This window comes from Pogoniulus pusillus, chromosome 39 (genome assembly GCF_015220805.1).
Source record: "Pogoniulus pusillus isolate bPogPus1 chromosome 39, bPogPus1.pri, whole genome shotgun sequence".
NCBI classification, from domain to species: Eukaryota; Metazoa; Chordata; class Aves; order Piciformes; family Lybiidae; genus Pogoniulus; species Pogoniulus pusillus.
In genome coordinates this window covers 6,214,594-6,235,143 of record NC_087302.1, presented here as the reverse complement: position 1 = coordinate 6,235,143, position 20,550 = coordinate 6,214,594, and the positions used below count along the sequence as shown (strand labels likewise).

General features: G+C 53.4%; 1 protein-coding gene across 5 annotated transcripts in view; it reads left to right on the top strand.

Annotated features, from left to right (window-relative positions):
- KCND3 (potassium voltage-gated channel subfamily D member 3) overlaps positions 1-20,550 on the top strand; it is a 143,359-nt gene that overhangs the window by 108,589 nt on the left and 14,220 nt on the right. For all 5 annotated transcript variants that reach the window (XM_064173821.1, XM_064173816.1, XM_064173819.1 and 2 more), the window contains exon 3: positions 1,815-1,977. In XM_064173821.1, coding sequence (XP_064029891.1) covers positions 1,815-1,977 — 163 coding nt within the window. The remainder of the gene's footprint in view (positions 1-1,814; positions 1,978-20,550) is intronic.

Sequence of the window (20,550 nt, the reverse complement as noted above, 5' to 3'; positions counted from 1 at the left end):
GGACACAGCACTCCAGGGGTGGCCTGAGCAGTGCTGAGCACAGGGGCACAAGAACCTCCCTTGTCCTGCTGCCCACACTGCTCCTGAGCCAGCCCAGGATGCCATTGGCTCTGCTGCCCACCTGGGCACACTGCTGCTTCAGCTCCTCTCTCCCAGCACCCCCAGCTCCCTCTCTGCCTGCCTGCTCTCAGCCACTCTGTCCCCAGCCTGTAGTGCTGCTTGGGGTTGTTGTGGCCAAAGTGTAGAACCCTGCACTTGGCCTTGTTCAGTCTCACCCCATTGGCCTCTGCCCACCCATGCAGCCTGGCCAGGTCCCTCTGCAGGGCTCTCCTACCCTCCAACAACTCCACAGCTGCTCCTATCTTGGTGTCATCTGCAAACTTACTGCTGATGTTTAAGGCCAGGCTGGATGAGGCTGTGGCCAGCCTGATCTAGGGTAGGGTGTCCCTGCCCATGGCAGGGGGGCTGGAGCTGGTCCCTTTCAACCTGACTGATTCTATGATTCTATGCCTTGTTCAAAGTGAGGGTGAGAGAGCCCTGGAGCAGGCTGCCCAGGGGGGTTGTGGAGTCTCCTCCTTTGGACACCCTCCTGGATGTGTTTCTGTGTGGCTTGCCCTGGGTGATCCTGCTCTGGCAGAGGAGTTGGACTGGATGAGCTTTCAGTGTCCCTTCCAACCCCTAGCACTGTGATTGTGTGTGTGTGAGACCCTGCACAGGTGGAGTGCAAAATCCTCTGCTCCAGGCCAGTCTGGCAGAGTTTTAAAGCACCACCTCTGAAGCCCCAAGTAATGAGGCAGCTCTCAGCCTGCAGGTAAGAGCAAAACCCTTAACAAGGCAGACTGTGAGCCAGACACTTGTTATTGTACTTCCTACAAATGCACAGAAGGGCTCCCTCAGAGTGCTCCAGGTCACTGAGATCATGTGTGAGGCACAGGATTGATTTCCAGCCTTGCTGTGTCAAAGGGTGGCAAGAGAAGAGTAAGGTTTTTATTCCTTAGGTATTTTTTAGAGCAGTGTTAAATGAGGCAGAAGTCAGCCACAGCTTTCAAACTGCCTTTGCACGAAGCAGCTGCTAAAAAGCCCCAAAGTTAATAGACATAAAATAGGATTTTATTGATTTGAGGTATTCTGAAGGGTTTTCAATGCAGGTGAAGGCAGGGAAAGGATTCTGCTTGGGATAATGAGGTACTGTGTCCAGTTCTGGGCTCCTTGATTCCAGAGAGAGGTTGAGGTGCTGGAAGGTGCCCAGAGAAGGGCAGCAAGGCTGGGAAGGGGCCAGGAGCACAGCCCTGGGAGGAGAGGCTGAGGGAGCTGGGGGGGTGCAGCCTGCAGCAGAGGAGGCTCAGGGCAGAGCTCATTGCTGCCTGCAGCTGCCTGCAGGGAGGCTGTAGCCAGGTGGGGTTGGGCTCTGCTGCCAGGCACCCAGCAATAGAACAAGGGGACACAGCCTGGAGCTGTGGCAGGGCAGGTCTAGGCTGGATGTGAGGAGGAAGTTGTTGGCAGAGAGAGTGATTGGCATTGGAATGGGCTGCCCAGGGAGGTGGTGGAGTGGCTGTGGCTGGAGGTGTTGGAGCCAAGCCTGGCTGGGGCACTTAGTGCCATGGTGTGGTTGGTTGGGCAGGGCTGGGTGCTAGGTTGGGCTGGAGGAGCTTGGAGCTCTCTTCCAGCCTGGCTGATTCTACAAAGAGTACTTCTATGACCCGGGGCTTGGCAGGAGGGTTGGACTCGATGATCCCTGGAGGTCCCTTCCAACCTCTGCCATTCTGTGGCTCTGTCTGAAGGAGAGGCTTCCCTTTTGTTCTCTCCCCCTCCAGCTATGGTGACATGGTGCCCAAGACGATTGCTGGGAAGATCTTTGGCTCCATCTGCTCCCTGAGTGGGGTTCTGGTCATTGCCCTGCCGGTTCCTGTCATCGTTTCCAACTTCAGCCGCATCTACCACCAGAACCAGCGAGCAGACAAGAGGAGAGCACAGAAGGTAAGCAGCTCTCAGCCCCTGCTGGTCACCAGGGGGCTTGAGGGACACTGGCGACAGTGCTAAGCACTGCGGAGGGCAGCCTGCGTGCACCCAGCCCTCTGCCTATGCTGCCAGAGCTCCACACGTGGGTACCACAACCCACAGCTATGGAGACACCAATTAGAGGCTCCTGAATGGAGCCCTGGAGCTGACAGGGCAGAGACAACCTCCTGGCACTCAGGTGGAGAAATTCCTGGCACTCAGGTGGAGAAATTCCCTGCTCCCACTCCTCTCCCTGGGCTCCCTCCCTCTTTCCATTGCCAACCATGGCAGCCTCACTGGTGGCACGGTGCTGTGCTGGACTGTGTGTGCCATGCAGGGGACAGCTGGAGCCCAGCTGCAAGACTGGATGGGAAGAAAAAGCTTCCCTGGGATCCTCCTTGAGCTGGAAAGGATCTGTCCTTCCAGCAATGACAGAATCACAGCATGGGGTGGGGTGGAAGTGGCCTCTGGAGCTCATCCAGTCCAACCTCCCTGCTAAGGGACTCGATGATCTCTTTGGGTCCCTTCCAACCCCTGACATCCTGTAAAGCAAGGCACCCACAGCAGCTTGCCCAGGATCACAATGCCATGGGGGGGTTGGAATCTCTCCAGAGGAGGACACTCCACCACCTCTCTGGGTAGCCTGCTCCAGGCCTCCAGCACCCTCATAGAGAAGTTTCCCCTTAAGGTTAAGTGAACTGCAAGGGTTCAAGGTCAACCTCCTGGGTTGCAGTCTGTAGCCTTCACCCTTTGTTCTGTCACTGGGCACCACTGTGAAGAGCTCAGCCCCAGCCTCATGCCCTCCTCCCTTTAGACACATCTGTGCCTTCTGTACTGGGATGCCTTAAAAGATCAGAAGCCAGAGGGCTGCTGCTGCTGCTGCCCTTTGCTGCCTCCCAGGCTGAAGTCACTCTGCACACACACACATCCTCCAGTCATCAGCAGGAGCTGTTTGTCCTCCCTGTTGTCTCCCTGGAGTTTTCAAAACACTCATCCAGAGACATCCACTCACCAGCACACATCCCACACCCACCAGAGCTGCAGATTGTAACAGAGGAAGCACTGGAAAGGTACCAAAGCCCTCTGGAAACCTGAGAATTTACTGAAGAGCTTAAAACTTGAAGAGACCTCTGAGATTACTGAGTCATAGAATCATAGAACCAAGCAGGTTGGAAGAGACCTCCAAGCTCAGCCAGCCCAACCTAGCACCCAGCCCTGCCCAACCAACCAGACCATGGCACTAAGTGCCCCAGCCAGGCTTGGCTGCAACACCTCCAGCCACAGCCACTCCACCACCTCCCTGGGCAGCCCATTCCAATGCCAATCACTCTCTCTGCCAACAACTTCCTCCTAACATCCAGCCTAGACCTGCCCTGGCACAGCTTGAGGCTGTGTCCCCTTCTTCTGTTGCTGCTTGCCTGGGAGAAGAACCTCCCTTGTCCTGCTGCCCACACTGCTCCTGAGCCAGCCCAGGATGCCATTGGCTCTGCTGCCCACCTGGGCACTGCTGCCTCCTCTTCAGCTCCTCTCTGCCAGCCTGCTCTCAGCCACTCTGGCCCCAGCCTGTAGCACTGCTTGGGGTTGTTGTGGCCAAAGTGCAGAACTCAGCCCTTGGCCTTGTTCAGTCTCATCCCCTTGGCCTCTGCCCACCCATCCAGCCTGGCCAGGTTCCTCTGCAGGGCTCTGCTACCCTCCAGCAGCTCCACAGCTGCTCCTAGCTTGGTGTCATCTGCAAACTCACTGCTGCTGAACTCAGTTCCCTGCTCCAGATCATCAATAAAGACATTGAACAGGACTGTGCCCAGCACTGATCCCTGGGGCACACCACTGGTGCCAACTGCTAATGGTGGCACCATTCACCACCACTCTCTGGGCCCAGCCCTCCAGCCACTTCTTGACTTATATCAGAGTGAAACTGTCCAAGCCACCAGCTGCCAGCTGTGCCAGGAGCTGCTTGTGGCAGAAGGTGTCAAAGGCTTTGCTGCAGCCCAGGCAGACCACATCCACAGCCTGCCCACACTCACCAGGCAGGTCCAACCATCAGAAGCTTTGCTGATTCACTAAGAAACCACAACAATCTCTAGCTGGAGCTGCTAAATCACACCAAAACCAGACTCAGGTTTTTACAACAACTACAAACCAGAGGTTTAAGGTTTGTTGTTTCTTTTTCCCCTCTGGAATCTGGAAGCAGAGATTCAAGGCTTAAGGGACCTGCTGGAGAGCAGTAGTAGAAAGCTTTGCTATTTCTGCTCCAGGCAGGCATCTGGGCTGTGCCTGCTTCTTCCACCTCTGGGAGCTGACAGCAGAGAGCTGAGATACAAGACCTACAAAACCACAAAATTTGGCAGTCAAAACAAGTAAGGGAGAGGGAGAACCACATGGGGCTGAGCTGCAGCCTCCCAGGCTGGCTTGTACACACACCTGCAGCAGCTCTGGCACATGGGGTATCAAACCTCTGTGATTCCAGGAGGTGCTTTGGAGGGAGAGTTGTTTCCCTGATTGGGCATGCAACAAAATATGGACTAAACCATCCAGAAGGATCTTGACAGGCTTGAGAAGGAGGCCAGCAACAACTGCATGAGGTTCCATAAGCCAAAGTGCAAAGTCCTGCACAGGAGTGAGGCCAATCCCAGGAATAAATCCAGAGTGGGCTGAGAACAGCTCTGAAGAAAGAGACTTGGAGGGTGTTGATATGAGGAGAGGCTCAACAGGAGCCAGCAGTGCCCTCATGCAGCCCAGCAGGCAGCTGTGTGCTGGGCTGCAGCCAGAGGAGTGTGGGCAGCAGGGTCAGAGAGGGGATCCTGCCCCATGGCTCTGCTCTGCTGAGACCTCACCTTGAATACTGTGTCCAGTTCTGGTGTCCTCAGAGTAAGAAGGGCACAGAGCTGCTGGAGGTGAGCCACAATGATGATCCAAGGGCTGGAGCACTTCTGCTATGAAGACAGGCTGAGGGAGCTGGGGGGGTTCAGCCTGGACAGCCTGGATGTTCAGGTTGGTCTTGGTGATAGAATCATAGAATGATTTAGGTTGGAAGGGACCTCAAAGCTCCCTCAAAGCCAGTTCCAACCCCCAGCCATAGGCAGGGACACCTGCCACTAGAATAAGTCACTCAAGGCCTCATCCAACCTGGTCCTCAACACCTCCAGGAAGGTTGTGGAGCACAGATCAAAGATCACATTGGGTGCTTCTGTGCTCCCCAACCTCCCTGGGCAACCTGTGCCAGTGTCTCACCACCCTCACTGCAAACAACTTCCTAACATCCACTGTCAATCTCCCCTCTGCCACTTCAAACCCATTCCTCCTCCTCCTCTCATTACCAGACCTTGTCAATAGTCCCTCTCCAACCCTCCTGGAGCCTCCTTCAGATCCTGGAAGGTCACTCCAAGGTCTTCTCCAAGCCTTCTCTTCTCCAGGCTGCAGAGCTCCAACTCCCTCAGCCTGTCCTCAGAGCAGAGCTGCTGCAGCCCTCTGAGCATCTTGGTGGCCTCCTCTGGACTGGCTCCAACACTTCCATGTCCTTCTTGTGCTGGGGGCTCCAGAGCTGTGATCCTGAGAGTCTTTCCAACTTGGATGTTTCTGAGTGGTTCTGTGCTTCTGGAGAAGAGAAGACTCCAGGGGCACTTTAGAGCTTCCTGCCAATAGCTGAAGGGAGCTACAGGAAGGCTGCAGAGAGACTTTTCCTGAGGGTGTGTATCAACAGGCCAAGGGGGAATGGTTTGAAGCTGAGGCAGAGCAGGGTTAGACTGGAGCTGAGGAAGAAGTTCTTCAGTAGGAGGGTGGTGAGAGTCTGGGATTGGCTGCCCAGGGAGGCAGCACACTGAAGTTTCTTGTTCTGATTCACCTTTTCCTTGATTCATTGGGCTGTGATCCACTTGGTGACAAGGAGCTTTGTGTCACCACCTTTGCTGCTGCTGTGATTGATTGCAGCTTTTATAGTGTTTGCTGTATTGATACACAGAGTGTATAATTTCTCCCCCCATTTGAATTTCTAATTCCCTTGATATTGGATGAAGTTCTGGGCTAAGAAACTTTCCCCAAGTCAGAAGTGTGAGTAATTTCCACATGATCATCACTGCATGAATGCTAAAGAGAAGGGAAAGAGGCAGAAGCACATTAAGAACATCACTCAAGATGGTCAGGACCTAGAGAGGGATGTTAAAGGTCTGCTTTGAGAACACATTTATTTCAGCATCCACCCTCCAGTGAACTGAATCCCTTCTTCAGGCACAGGGAAAGCCTCCCTCCCATCTAATCAAAGACACAAAAGCATTTGCATGGCTTCGAGGAGGTTGGCAAAAGCTCTTTGCACTCTTTCAGTCCCTGAAGACAAAGAGCCCAGCAGCAGCAGCAGCTCCTTATAAGCAGGGTTTAGAAGATGCAGCTCTGAAGCAGCAGCACAGACATCTGCCCTAAGTTCCCAGCATGCTAAATAAAACTTATTGAGGAGCAAATGATGTTCCAAACACTTCAGAAGCTGTTTGCCACTGGAGAAGGATGATTATAGTGGCCAAGCAGGCTGCAAGATTAGTCTCCAGCCCATGGTAATCTCAGTTGTATGAACTGCAGAGTGAAGCTCTGCAATGAGAAATAACAAAGGCAAAAGTCACCTTGTCTGGATGTGACATTTGAAGGTTGGGACAAGCAGTGACAGAAGGAGGGGACACAGTTTCAAGCTGTGCCAGGACAGCTTTAGGCTGGATGGCAGGAAAAAATTCTTCCCAGCAAGAGTGATTGGCATTGGAGTGAGCTGCTCAGGGAGGTGGTGGAGTCCTCATGCCTGGAGCTGTTTAAAAAGAGACTGAATGTGGCACTTGGTGCCATGGTTTAGTGGATTAGGTAATGTTGGGTGGGAGGTTGGGCTTGGTGATCTCAAAGGTCTCTTCCAACCTGGTTCATTCTGTGTTTCTGTGGGTGGGAGCAAACCTGAGCTCTCCAGAGGGGCTGAGGGGTCCCGAGGGGCTGTGCTGCAGAAGGCAGGGCAAGGCAGCACAGCCCTGATGGCCCTCTGGGTTAGGATGGGCTCAGCCCTAGCTTTGTCCCTTAACTCTTGAGGAGATGATGCTCTAGAAAGAAGAGATATTTAAAGGGCATGAATAAAATCCTAGGAGGTGTCTGCTACTGCTCAGCATCACAGAATTAACCAGGTTGGAAAAGACCTTTGAGATCAGCAAGTCCAACCCATTACCTAGCACCATCTAATCAACTAAACCATGGTACTAAGCACCACATCCAGTCTTAGAATCATACAAACAAGCAGGTTGGAAGAGAGCTCCAAGCTCAGCCAGCCCAACCTAGCACCCAGCCCTGCCCAACCAACCACACCATGGCACTAAGTGCCCCAGCCAGGCTTGGCTTTAACACATCAGCATCAGGCAGGCTGTGAGGGAGTGATAGGACTGGGAGGCATGGAACAAAGCCAGAAATGGGGAGATTCAGACTGGATGTTAGGAAGAAGTTCTTCAGCATGAGGGTGGTGAGAGGCTGGAAGGGGTTGCCCAGGGAGGTGGTGGAAGCCTCATCCCTGGAGGTGTTTCAGGCCAGGCTGGCTGAGGCTGTGTGCAGCCTGCTCTAGTGTGAGGTGTCCCTGGGCATGGCAGGGGGGTTGGAACTGGCTGCTCCTTGTGCTCCCTTCCAACCCTGACTGATTCTGTGATTCTAAGTTGTGTGGAGTGCCATGGTCTGACTGATTGGACAGGGCTGGGTGCTAGGTTGGACTGGATGATCTTGGAGGACTCTTCCAGCCTGCCTGATTCTATGATCCTTGTGGTCCCTCCCAACCCTGACTGATTCTATGATCTCTTCAACTAACTGAGGAGAAATCTCCCTAAAACCAGGGTGAAAGAGCCACCCAGGACCCAACTCACAGAGATTTCATCCCCTTGAAGAGAAATTCCTCTTTGTCAAAGCTGCCCTGCACAGGAATTAATTGCAAGGGGACCTGGCAATCTTAGTTTATTGTGCTGTGTCATCAAATCCTGTCCTCTGGCATGCAGCAAGGTCCAGGTCAAGCTGAATGGAACAGGAATTGATCATTTCTGACAAGGTTCATTTTGGTTAAATTGTTTTTTTCCCCAAGACCTGTTTTTTTTTTCCCCTCCCTTCTTTCCCTCCTCTCTTTTTGACTGATGTACTAAGAATAGACCTTCCTGACTTTGAAATGCTGCTGTTCTCTAGTGAATGTCAAAGCATTTGGTTTTAAAAGAGAGTTTGACACTTAAAAGGCTTGACAGGAGAATGACTTTGTAATTCGGGTAACTCTGGAGCCTCTCTCTCTTGCTGAGTTCAGTGTGCAGCGTGGATGTGGTGCTAAGGAGGAGACAAGTAGCTGGGGCTGCTTTGAGGACCACACCTCCCACTTTTCACCCCTAGAAAGAGAAAGTAGAGGCAGCTACTAGCAGCTAGGGAGATGCTGCTCCTTTGGCAGCAGCATAGAGTTATAGAGTGAAGCAGGTTGGCAGAGAGCTCCAAGCTCAGCCAGCCCAACCTAGCACCCAGCCCTGACCAACCAACCAGACCATGGCACTAAGTGCCCCAGCCAGGCTTGGCTGCAACACCTCCAGCCACAGCCACTCCACCACCTCCCTGGGCAGCCCATTCCAATGCCAATCACTCTCTCTGACAACAACTTCCTCCTCACATCCAGCCTAGACCTGCCCTGCCACAGCTCCAGGCTGTGTCCCCTTGTTCTATTGCTGGGTGCCTGGCAGCAGAGCCCAACCCCACCTGGCTACAGCCTCCCTGCAGGCAGCTGCAGGCAGCAATGAGCTCTGCCCTGAGCCTCCTCTGCTGCAGGCTGCACCCCCCCAGCTCCCTCAGCCTCTCCTCACAGGGCTCTGCTCCAGGCCCCTCCCCAGCCTTGCTGCCCTTCTCCAAACACCTCACATCTCCCTGGAGGTGTTCAAGGCCAGGCTGGATGATACTTCAAGTGACTTGTTCTAGTGGGAGGTGTCCCTGCCTAATGCAGGGGTTGGAACTGGCAGAGCTTTGAGGTCTCTTCCAACCTAAACCATTCTATAATTCTATCACCAAGTCCAACTTGATCACCCAGGCTGGTCAGGCTGAACACCCTCAGCTCCCTCAGCCTGTCCTTATAGCAGAGCTCCCTGGAGGTGTTCAGGACCGGGTTGGATGAGTCTTTGAGTGACCTGTTCCAGTGAGCCTCAGAGGTGCAGAAAAGGAGCCCCCTCCAGAGTGCTGAAAGCCTCTTCCCATCCGCAGGGCAGAGAGGGGAGAAATGCAAAGCTGAGAGGCTGTGCCAAGCCCTGTGTCAAGTGCATTTATTCTTTAATGGTTAGATTTGCTAAACAAGCCAAGAGTGTGGAGTGGCTGATAATCTGAGAGGGATTAGCATGGCTTTAGTGGTGGCTTTCACAGAGGCTGAACCAGAACTGCCATCCCCAAATGCAGCCCTTGGGTAATCACAGCTCTTGCTTTCAGCTCTGCAGTAAATATGCTTTTGAGGACTACAGCTTCTTAGTCTGTTCAATTCATTTCATCTATTATCTGCTAGCCTTTGACTCCATGAGAACAAGCAATGCACTGCCAAATCCTTAAAACAGAATCCTCATTTCACCTTCCAGGATCTGCATTTCCAGGAAAGAACAAACCGTCCAGATTTAGGCAAGGAAAGGACCACTCAGGACAAAACCATTTTGCAGAGCCACTCTCCTAGAATCAAGCAGGTTGGAAGAGAGCTCCAAGCTCAGCCAGCCCAACCTAGCACCCAGCCCTGCCCAACCAACCACACCATGGCACTAAGTGCCCCAGCCAGGCTTGGCTTCAACACCTCCAGCCACAGCCACTCCACCACCTCCCTGGGCAGCCCATTCCAGATGGAAGTGGATGGAGGAAGGTTGTTGCTGACAACAAGAGCTGCTCATGTGATGGTTGCACACAAGCAGCTATGACTCTGCAGACTGATGAAGAGGTAACTATGGAGATGCTTTAAAGGGGCTTAAGCCAAAAGGAAGGAAGAGGAAGGACACAAATGCCTTTCTGAGGCACAAACAGCCTGTTCCAGACCCAGCCATCCCCCCTGCCAGAGGCAAGGCAAGCAGGCCTGCAGTCAGCAGAGGGGTGGAGAGGGGAGATGGTGATGAAAAGAATGCTTAATATGAGATTTATGTCATCATCATACCCCTGAGAAAGGCAACCCACACAGCCATCAGCAGGCAGGCCATTAGAATAATTGACTTGCCTGCAAGCAGGGGAGGGAGGCAGCGCTGCAGTGCTCTGCTCCCCAGCTGCCAGCCTGAGTTTGGGCAGGGAAAACCTGGGAGCATGGAACAGTATGGCCAGAAAGGAGTGAGAGGAGCAAAGCTGTGAGCTGAGGAAGGCTCAGCAACAGAGCATGACTCAGATGCCAGCAGGGGATGGGGTTGGGAACTTGAGGAGAGAGGAAACAATAAGGTTGGAGCTGGAGCTCTGGCTGACATTTACAGAAGATGGAGTTGTTTTCAGCCACCACGAAGCTGTGTGGAGTGAGGTGGTGTTGTTGGGGGTATTTAACAGCTTCTGACAGGGGGGGAGAGGGAGAAAACAGGTTTTAAATTGCTGTGGTTTGGGTTTATTTTCAGCAGAGAATGGCTTGGGTTGGAAGGGAGCTCAGAGATCATCTACTCCAAGCTCCCCGGTGGGGGCAGGGTTAGACTTGGCTGCTCACAGCCTCATCCCAAAACACTCCTAGAGAGGAGGATGGAAGAGGGGAGAATTAAACTGGATGTTAGGAAGAAGTTCTTTATAGAGAGGGTGGTGAGACATTGGAACAGGTTGCTAAGGGAAGGTTATGGGCACTGGAACAGGTTGCCCAGAGAGGTTGTGGAGCACAGGAGCACCCAATGTGATCACATTTTGTGCTTCTGTGCTCCACAACCTCCCTGGAGTTGTTCAGAACTAGGCTGGATGAGGCCTTGAGCAACCTGTGAAGATCACATTTTGTGCTTCTGTGCTCCACAACCTCCCTGGAGGTGTTCAGGTCCAGTTTGGATGAGGCCTTGAGCAACCTGTTCTAGTGGGAGGTGTCCCTGCCTATGGCAAGGGGGTTGGAACTGGCTGAGCTTTGAGGCCAGTTCCAACCTCAACCATTCTATGAGACAGCCACAACCCCCCTGGACAACCTGCTCCAGTGTCTCACCACCCTCACTCTAAATATCTCTCAGAGTTTAGGGGAAGAAAAACCAAACAAAGCAATGAGGAATCCTTCCTCTCTTCTTTGATATCACCCAGGAAAGCAAAAATGGCATTTGCCATCACTTCAGGCAGTCTCATTTGCCTCTGTCCAGATTGTATAGGACAGGTGAAGGTCTCCTCTGAAAGCTGGAATAGGTTATAGGTTGGATTGGATGATCTTGGAGGTCTCTTCCAACCTGGTTGATTCTATGATACTATGAATCAGAGAGCTGGAGCTCAGACTGAGCCTCCAAAGCAAAGCCTCTGCACCTACAGAGGCTAAGCTTGTTGCCAGCAGTGGCCCAGTGCCCAGCTGAAATCATTGCCACACAGCACCAGAGGTGCTGCAGCAGCTCTGCTGTGAGCACAGCCTGAAAGAGTTGGGGCTGTGCAGGCTGGAGCAGAGGAGGCTCCCAGGTGACCTTCTTGTGGCCTGCCAGCATCTGAAGGGGGCTACAAAAAAGCTGGGGAGGGACTTTTGAGGCTGTCAGGGAGTGCCAGGAGTAGGGGGGGATGGAGCACAGCTGGAGGTGGGGAGAGTGAGGCTGGAGGTGAGGAGGAAGTTGTTGAGCAGGAGAGTGGGGAGAGGCTGGAATGGGTTGCCCAGGGAGGTGGTTGAGGCCCCATGGCTGGAGGTGTTTGAGGCCAGGCTGGCTGAGGCTGTGTGCAGCCTGCTCTAGGGTAGGGTGTCCCTGGGCATGGCAGGGGGGTTGGAACTGGCTGCTCCTCGTGGTCCCTTCCAACCCTGACTGATTCTATGCTTCCATAACCAAAAGCCACTTAGCTTGTTCCATGCCTTCAGGCCCTCCCACAGCAGGTCTCAGCCATGACCAGGTAACAGCCTGCAATGTGGGAGAATTTGACTCATCCATCCTCAGGGCCTCTTTTTGGTCATCTCAGCCAGAGGGTGTCCCTTTCCCACCCCCAACCTGTTGGTAGCCTGGGCTGTGTGTGGCAGCCTCTGTCCAGATGGCTCATTATGTAGCACAGTTGGAGCGATGTGTAGTGGCTGCTGGTGCCCACTCCAGCCCAGATGTCTAAACGAATGCCAGCTGAGATTGCTTTGTCAAGGAGAGCTGTGTGCAGAACACTCAGCCAAAGAAAATGGTAGGAAGCCTTCTCCTGCTTTGAAACTGCCTTCCAGTGACCAGATTCATAGAGCCATAGAATGGTTTAGGTTGGAAGGGACCTCAAAGATCAGCCAGTTCCAACCCCCAGCCATAGGCAGGGACACATCACACTAGAACAGCCTGTTGAAGGTCTCATCCAAGCTGGCCTTGAACACCTCCAGGGAGGTTGGGGGTTGAGCTCTTCTCCCTAGTATCAGATGGGGAAATCTTTGATCACATTGGGTGCTTCTGTGCTCCACAACCACCCTGGGCAACCTGTGCCAGTGTCTCACCTCCCTCACTGCAAACAACTTCACTTTCAATCTCCCCTCTGCCACTTCAAACCCATTCCTCCTCATCCTGTAATGACAAGACCTTGTCAATAGTCCCTCCCCAGCCTTCCTGTACCCCCCTTTAGATCCTGCAAGGCCACCCCAAGGTCTCCTCCAAGCCTTCTCTTCTCCAGGCTACACAGCCCCAACTCTCTCAGCCTGTCCTGAAAGCAGAGCTGCTGCAGCCCTCTCAGCATCTTGGTGGCCTCCTCTGCACTGGCTCCAACACTTCCATGTCCTGCTTGTGCTGGGGGCTCCAGAACTGCCCCCAGGACTGCAGGTGGGGTGTGAGGAGAGCAGAGCCAAGGGGCAGAATCCCCTCCCTTGCCCTGCTGCCCACACTGCTCTTGCTGCAGCCCAGCACAGGGTTGTGTCTGGGCTGCACTCACACTGCAGGCTCCTGTTGAGCTTTGCATCACCCCAGACCCCCAGGGCCTGTTCCTCAGGGCTGCTCTCTTTGCTGTTATCTCTAAGTCATTTTACCACTCAGAGCCCTGCAGAACGGAGTGGGCTGGGGGCAGTGTAGCTCCCATGCAGCTCCCAGGCTACAGGAGGAGTGCATCTGAACCCTCCTGCACCAGCTGCAGGCACAGTCATGCTTGGAGTAATGGGTATGGAAATATCCACTGGACCAGGAGAAAACAGAAGCAAGAGTGGGTATAAATGATAGCAAAGCTTACTGTGGTTACTGATTTGCACCATGACAGTGATGAGCAGACAGAGAACAACATTTGTTGCTGACACATGTGGTGCTGGGATAACCACGCAGGTCTCAGTCCTCTCTAATCATGTGTGTCAGATGGATGGGAGCACTCTGCAGCCTGCCAGCACATCCCTCAAGGGCCCCTGCAGAATCTCCCTGCTTACACACTGCCAGATGTCTTACAGCCCCACTTGAGAAGTCCTAGAATCTCATTACTCCACTCCTCCCACTCCACCCAGCAGCAGTGGTCTGCAAAGTCTGACTCAGAACAAGCTTTTGTTGTTTGAAGGTCATGAAAATCCCATCAAACACTCAGTGCTGGTAACTTCAGCCTCACCTCAGGCTCTAACCCAGCAAGAGGCATGAGCAGGAGCCTGCCAACCTCTTGTATCCCCACTACAGCCAGTCTGGTTTGACAAAGTGATGCTGCAGCAGCACTGCCCTTCCATGTCCCCTCTCTGTGACTCAGGCTTTTTCACCCCTAACACTCAGCTAAATGCACTTCTTCTCCTGGCCCTCTGGATTCTTGCAGAGTTAGCTCATGTACAGGGTCACCAACTGAAGCCATGGCAATGCTCTGCACACCCAGGGTTTGGAGTCTGTCTGAGTGCTCCTGCACCAGCAGTTCCTGCTGACTCACCAAAGCAGCAGCAAAGAGCCCCTGGGCAGCCACGGGCAGCAAGCAGGGCACCAGCAAACGCTGGCAGGGGATGGGTCACAACGGGCAGGGAAACCAGGAGTGGGCATAAATATCTACCTGGGGAAAGCAGAATCTGCCTGTGAGCACTCTGCAGGGCAGCTCAATCCAGCAGCTAGGCTGCTCCAGAGGAAACCTTTCCTTCTTCCTCCTCTCCATCACAGTTCTGCACAGACCACTGCCCAAAGCAGCCCCAGCTCCTCTTGAGTGCAGCCACTCAGACCAAAGGCAGCATCAGCTGAGCACACAGTAACACAACAGCTCCACACACCATCCACCAGCTCCAGCACTGCCACCTCTCTGCCCGTGCCAAGCACCAGCTTCATTGACCATCACAACCAGCAACCAGCCCAGCAGGACCACGCAGCACCTCTGGGCTGCACATGGCAGGGCCAGAGGAGGACACAGGCAGGATGACTCAACAGCTCTTGTTGACAGCCCAGGAGATTCCAGCACCCAGGACAAACATGCCAGGCAGGCTCCAACTTCCACATCTGCCAGATATGGGCACGCAGCCAACGTGTTGTGGCTGTCAGCATGAGGATGGGAGCCGACACATTTCTTCTGAGAGTCTTCACTTATCAAACAGGACCACGAGATAGGCTTGTGATGGATTCTGCCCCACACACACCCCCAGAAGCCTAATACAAGAGGCTTGTCCCCAGAGACCCCAGGAGCAAGAGGAATAACAACAACAACAAAGTGCCAGTTGCACCACACAGCAACTTCAGCAGCAGCCAAGGACTTCTGAGCACTTCTTTGTTAGCAGAATCACAAAGGCACAGAATTAACCAGGTGGGAAAAGACCTCTAAGACTGAGTCCAAGATGCACCTAACCCTTCTAACTAACTAACCCGTGGCACTAAGTGCCTCTTCCAGCCTCTTCTGAAACACCTCCAGGGATGGTGACTCCACCACCTCCCTGGGCAGCCCATTCCAATGCCAATCACTCTTTCCATGAAGAATTTCTTCCTAACATCCAGCCTGAGCCTGCCCTGGCACAGCTTGAGGCTGTGCCCACTTCTATTGCTGGGTGCCTGGCAGCAGAGCCCAACCCCACCTGGCTACAGCCTCCCTGCAGGCAGCTGCAGGCAGCAATCAGCTCTGCCCTGAGCCTCCTCTGCTGCAGGCTGCACCCCCCCAGCTCCCTCAGCCTCTCCTCACAGGGCTGTGCTCCAGGCCCCTCCCCAGCCTTGCTGCCCTTCTCCAAACACCTTCCAGCACCTCAACATCTCTCTGCAATGGAGGAGCCCAGAACTGGACACAGCACTCCAGGGGTGGCCTGAGCAGTGCTGAGCACAGGGGCTGAATGATTTCCCTAGTCCTGCTGGCCACACCATTGCTGACACAGGCCAGGATATGCCACTGGCCTTGCTGGCCACGTGGGCACATCGCTGGCTCACATTCTGTCAAACAGCATCCCCAGGTCCCTCTCTGCCTGGCAAGCAACTTCTCTCCATTGATGCTGAAAGCTTTAGGGCAGGGCAGTGGGATGGAGCAGAGAGCAGTGGGATGGAGCAGAGAGCAGTGGGATGGAGCAGAGAGCAGTGGGATGGAGCAGAGAGCAGTGGGATGGAGCACACAGCACTGGGATGGAGCACACAGCACTGGGATGGATGGAGCACAGCTTCTGGCCTCACCAGCATTGCCCTCACTGGCACTGGAGCCCATTCCCTCCCCCTGCTGCTGGTGGAACAGCCACGAGCAGCATCAGAGATGAGACATGCTCCAAGCACCAGTGAGCAGGCAAGGGGGCAGGAGAACAGCTCCATCCCCACCTCCTCTTGGGCTCATTCCAGAGGGCAGAAGGAAGGGCACAAGGTTTTAAATCTGCCTTTTTTTCCCCCCCTTGAGCTTCACACAAAGGCTTTGTGGTTCTTGTCCCAGTCTTCCCGGGGAGGGTGTGAGCAGCACTACATGAGGTAATTACCTTCATTGTCTGGAGCTAACCACAAGCCTCCACACCATTAATTAGGGTTCATCTATCAGGTCGAGTAGGTTGGCATGTGACAGTAGATCAAATCCTGTTAATTTCTCCTTCCCTTGAATACTTTAGAGATATTAATTAGGGGTGTGAGCTGTGTGAAAGAAGTTAGAAGAGTGAGCTCTGGAAACAGAGCCAGGCTGATCAATCAGAGGCAGACAGATGCTCATCACAGGCCTGGCTTCCAGAGGAACAAAGGAGCTCAGTTTGGAATGATGGAGAGCAGCACCACTCCAGTAATGACTCAGAAAAACACAATCATGACAGGGAGAAGAGACCTCTAAGATCATCCAGTCCAGCCAGCAACCCAACCCCACCATGGCCACTGAACCATGACCCCAAGTGCCATGTCCACAGGTTTCTTCACAGGATCAGAGGATGTCAGGGGTGGAAGGGACCCAAAAAGATAATCCAGTCCAACCCCCTGCCACAGCAGGACCACACAATCTAGCTCAGGGCACACAGCAACACATCCAGACAGGCCTGGAAAGGCTCCACACAAGGAGACTCCACAACCTCTCTGGGCAGCCTGTGCCAGGGCTCTGGGACCCTTCCAGGCAAGTTGTTCCCCCTTGTGCTGAGCTGGAATCTCCTGTGCTGCAGCTTCCATCCACTGCTCCTTGTCCTATTCCAGGGAGCAGTGAGCAGAGCCTGTGTCTCCCCCCTCCCCCCAGCCCCCAGATAGTTACAGACATTGATTCAATCCCCTCTCAGTCTTCTCTCCTCCAGACTAAGCAGCCCCAGGGCCCTCAGCCTCTCCTCATCTTGAACATCTCCAGGGATGGGGACTCCACCACCTCCCTGGGCAGTCTGTGCCAATCCCTGTCCACTCTTGCAACAAAGAAATTTCTCCTAATACCCAACCTAAACCTCCCCTGGTGCAGCTTGAGGCCATTTCCTCTTACCCTGCTGTTAGGTACTTGGAAGAAGAGGCCAACAGCAGCCTCACTCCACCCTTCCCTCAGGCAGCACTAAGGACTCCCTTTCAAGCTGAACAATCCCAGCACCCTAAGGTGAGGCTCATTTATTGGATATGCATAGTTTAACAAACAAATTCTGGCACCCTGATTTACATCTCCAAACACTTCCAAACTCTATCAGATTCCCACCAGCCAGTTTGAGGTGAAAATGAACCAGAGGAAGTTTGCAGTAAGAAGGGAACAGTTTCAGCGCTCCGGAGCCTTCCAAAGCATCCTGCGAGTCGCTCGTCAAGTCTTGCATACTCCAAGGCTTGTTTCAAAGTCCTGTGTTTAATCAGGCAGGATATCTGTGGCTATTAGAGAAGCTGAGAGCCATTAAACTCCAGATTCTGTGCATTGTTCTATAAATAGATGTGACACAATGTTCCTCAGTGTTGGAAAAGATGAAGCGCCGTAGCGCGTTGGAAATGATGCTCTGTTGCTTTAATGGTGCCAAGGGTAAGGCAGGATTAAAAGGAGAGCCACAGAGGAGGGGAGGGGAATGTTTTGTCTCTGGAAAGTAATGAAGAAGCCAAAAATAAGGTTAAAGTCTGGGTGTAAGTGGTTCATAGAATCACAGGATCAGTTAGGGTTGGAAGGGACCACGAGGAGCAGTCGGTTCCAAGCCCCCTGTCATGCCCAGGGACACCCTACCCTAGAGCAGGCTGCACACAGCCTCAGCCAGGCTGGCCTCAAACACCTCCAGCCATGGGGCCTCAACCACCTCCCTGGGCAACCCATTCCAGCCTCTCACCACTCTGCTGCTCAACAACTTCTTCCTAACATCCAGTCTCAATCTGCCCATTTCCAGCTTTGTTCCATTCCCCCCAGTCCTATCACTCCCTGACAGCCTCAAAAGTCCCTCCCCAGCTTTCTTGTAGCCCACTTCAGATCCTGGAACTCTACAATAAGGTCACCTGGGAGCCTTCTCCTCTCCAGCCTGCACAGCCATGTGGAATTACTTCTGCTCCAGCTTGCACCCATTGCCCCTTGCCCTATCACTGCCCCTTCCTTGCTTCTTCTGAGCCTCCAGCTCCTTAAAAAGCAAGAAGGAGCCCAAAGTCCTCGGGAGCTGCTTTCCATCCTGCCCTCAGAAACACGTGGGCTCCAAGATAACCCAATTAATCATTCCAACCTGTAAGTGGCTGTCATTAGTATTATTATTTTCATCATATAAATTATCTTCCAGATTAGGTCATATGCATTTTGAGCTCCTGTGGTTTCCTAGCAACTCCTCTTACCACTCCACATGCAGACACATTGTGCCATTTGCTCTTCCTTTTTTAGCCTCTCTGTGCAGGGGTTATATTCAGCAACAGTGATCTCAGGTCTGGCCCTAATGACCTTTAGTCTGTCACATCTGTGGGACACCATGCAGGAGACAGCCTCTCCTCAGCCTCCCCCTTCCATGTGCAGCACATGGCCATGGAAACAGAATCCTCCACTTGTCTGCTTTCCGTCGGGCAGAGATGGAGGACTGAGCTCTGCAGGGCAGGGAGGACAGGAGTAAGCCCACAGGGGTTAGAAACAGGCAGAACTGAAAGGGGCTTGCAGAGAAGCACAGAGCCATGCAGGTTGGCCAAGTCCCCTCAGGATCACCAAGTCCAACCTAGAACCCTGCTCTACAAGATTCACCTTAAGCCATATCAATCAATCAAAGAATGGTTTAGGTGGAAGGGACCTGAAGGATCAGCCAGTTCCAAACCCTTGCCATAAGCAGGAACACCTCCCACTAGAACAGGTTGCTCAAGGACTCATCCAACCTGGTCCTGAACAACTCCAGGGAGGTTGTGGAGCACAGAATCACCCAATGTGATCTTTGATGCTTTGGCCCCAGCACAGAGAAGCTCTCATCAGAGATTTCACTCTCTTGTACTGACTTGGAAGTCCTGACACTAAAATGGGACAAGGAAATCTAGGTGAAGTATAGGGGGAGGAAAAAAAAGCCAACTTAGAAATGTCCCCATTTTAGGGTGCCAAAAGAAGACCTACTTCTCAGGCTGGTCATAGTCTGTGTCACCCACTTAAAGCCCCAAAGCAGCATCCTGCATATGTCTGTCCCTGACAAACTGCTTCAGCAAAACCTCTCCAGGTTAGACAAAGCTTTCAGATATTGAGAGCCAGAGTCAGAGAATCAGCCAGGTTGGAAGAGAGCTCCAAGCTCAGACAGCACAACCTAGCACCCAGCCCTGCCCAACCAACCAGGCCATGGCACTAAGTGCCCCAGCCAGGCTTGGCTGCAACACCTCCAGCCACAGCCACTCCATCACCTCCCTGGGCAGCCCATTCCAATGCCAATCACTCTCTCTGCCAACAACTTCCTCCTAACATCCAGCCCAGACCTGCCCTGGCACAGCTTGAGGCTGTGTCCCCGTCTTCTGTTGCTGGCTGCCTGGCAGCAGAGCCCAACCCCACCTGGCTACAGCCTCCCTGCAGGCAGCTGCAGGCAGCAATGAGCTCTGCCCTGAGCCTCCTCTGCTGCAGGCTGCACCCCCCCAGCTCCCTCAGCCTCTCCTCACAGGGCTCTGCTCCAGGCCCCTCCCCAGCCTTGCTGCCCTTCTCCAAACACCTTCCAGCACCTCAACATCTCTCTTGAATCAAGGAGCCCAGAACTGGACACAGCACTCAAGGTGTGGCCTGAGCAGTGCTGAGTACAGGGGCAGAAGAACCTCCCTTGTCCTGCTGCCCACACTGCTCCTGAGCCAGCCCAGGGTGCCATTGGCTCTGCTGCCCACCTGGGCACACTGCTGCTTCAGCTCCTCTCTCCCAGCACCCCCAGCTCCCTCTCTGCCTGCCTGCTCTCAGCCACCCTGGCCCCAGCCTGTAGTGCTGCTTGGGGTTGCTGTGGCCAAAGTGTCACTCAGGCATGCACAGTAATAGAGCTCTTGGAATGATGACACTCTCTGGACCCACTGAGATATTTGCCTCTTGGCTTTACTCTTCCTGCAGTGTCTACCCATTAGCACCTCTAATTAGAAAGGGGGTGGGGGCAGGGGGGGCTGAGCATCACGAGCTGCAGGTTATTTAAAAGATTATGCAGCATTTTAAGCTCCAGCACAATGTAATTATTTTTTAATAGTCACAGCTATTTCATGTATTTACTTCTTTTTTAAGGGTGTTTGAGTCATAAATTAACAGTAGCAAGGGAAAGAAAATTTTTAAAAGAGGGGGAAAGGGGAAAAAAAAAAGGCAAGAAAGGCAAATCAGCTCCTGACAGAGCAGCAGGCAGCAGTCGAGGAGGAGAAGTGAAAGGCTGCAATGTGAGATGCCAAAGGAAGCTTCTCAGTCTGCTTTGTTCTGGGCTGCTTTTTGCCATCTGACTTGTGCCTCTGGAGGTGAAGGGCAGGGATAAATGAACCCAGGAAGAGTTCACAGGATCAGAGGATGTCAGAAGTTGGAAGGGACCCAAAGAGATCACCCAGTCCAACCCCCCTGCCACAGCAGGACAATCCTATCTAACACAAATCACATAGGAACACATCCAGACAGGCCTGGAAAGGCTCCACAGAAGGAGACTCCACAACCTCTCTGGGCAGCCTGTGCCAGGGCTCTGGGACCCTTCCAGGAAAGAAGTTGCCCTTGTGTTGAGCTGGAACCTCC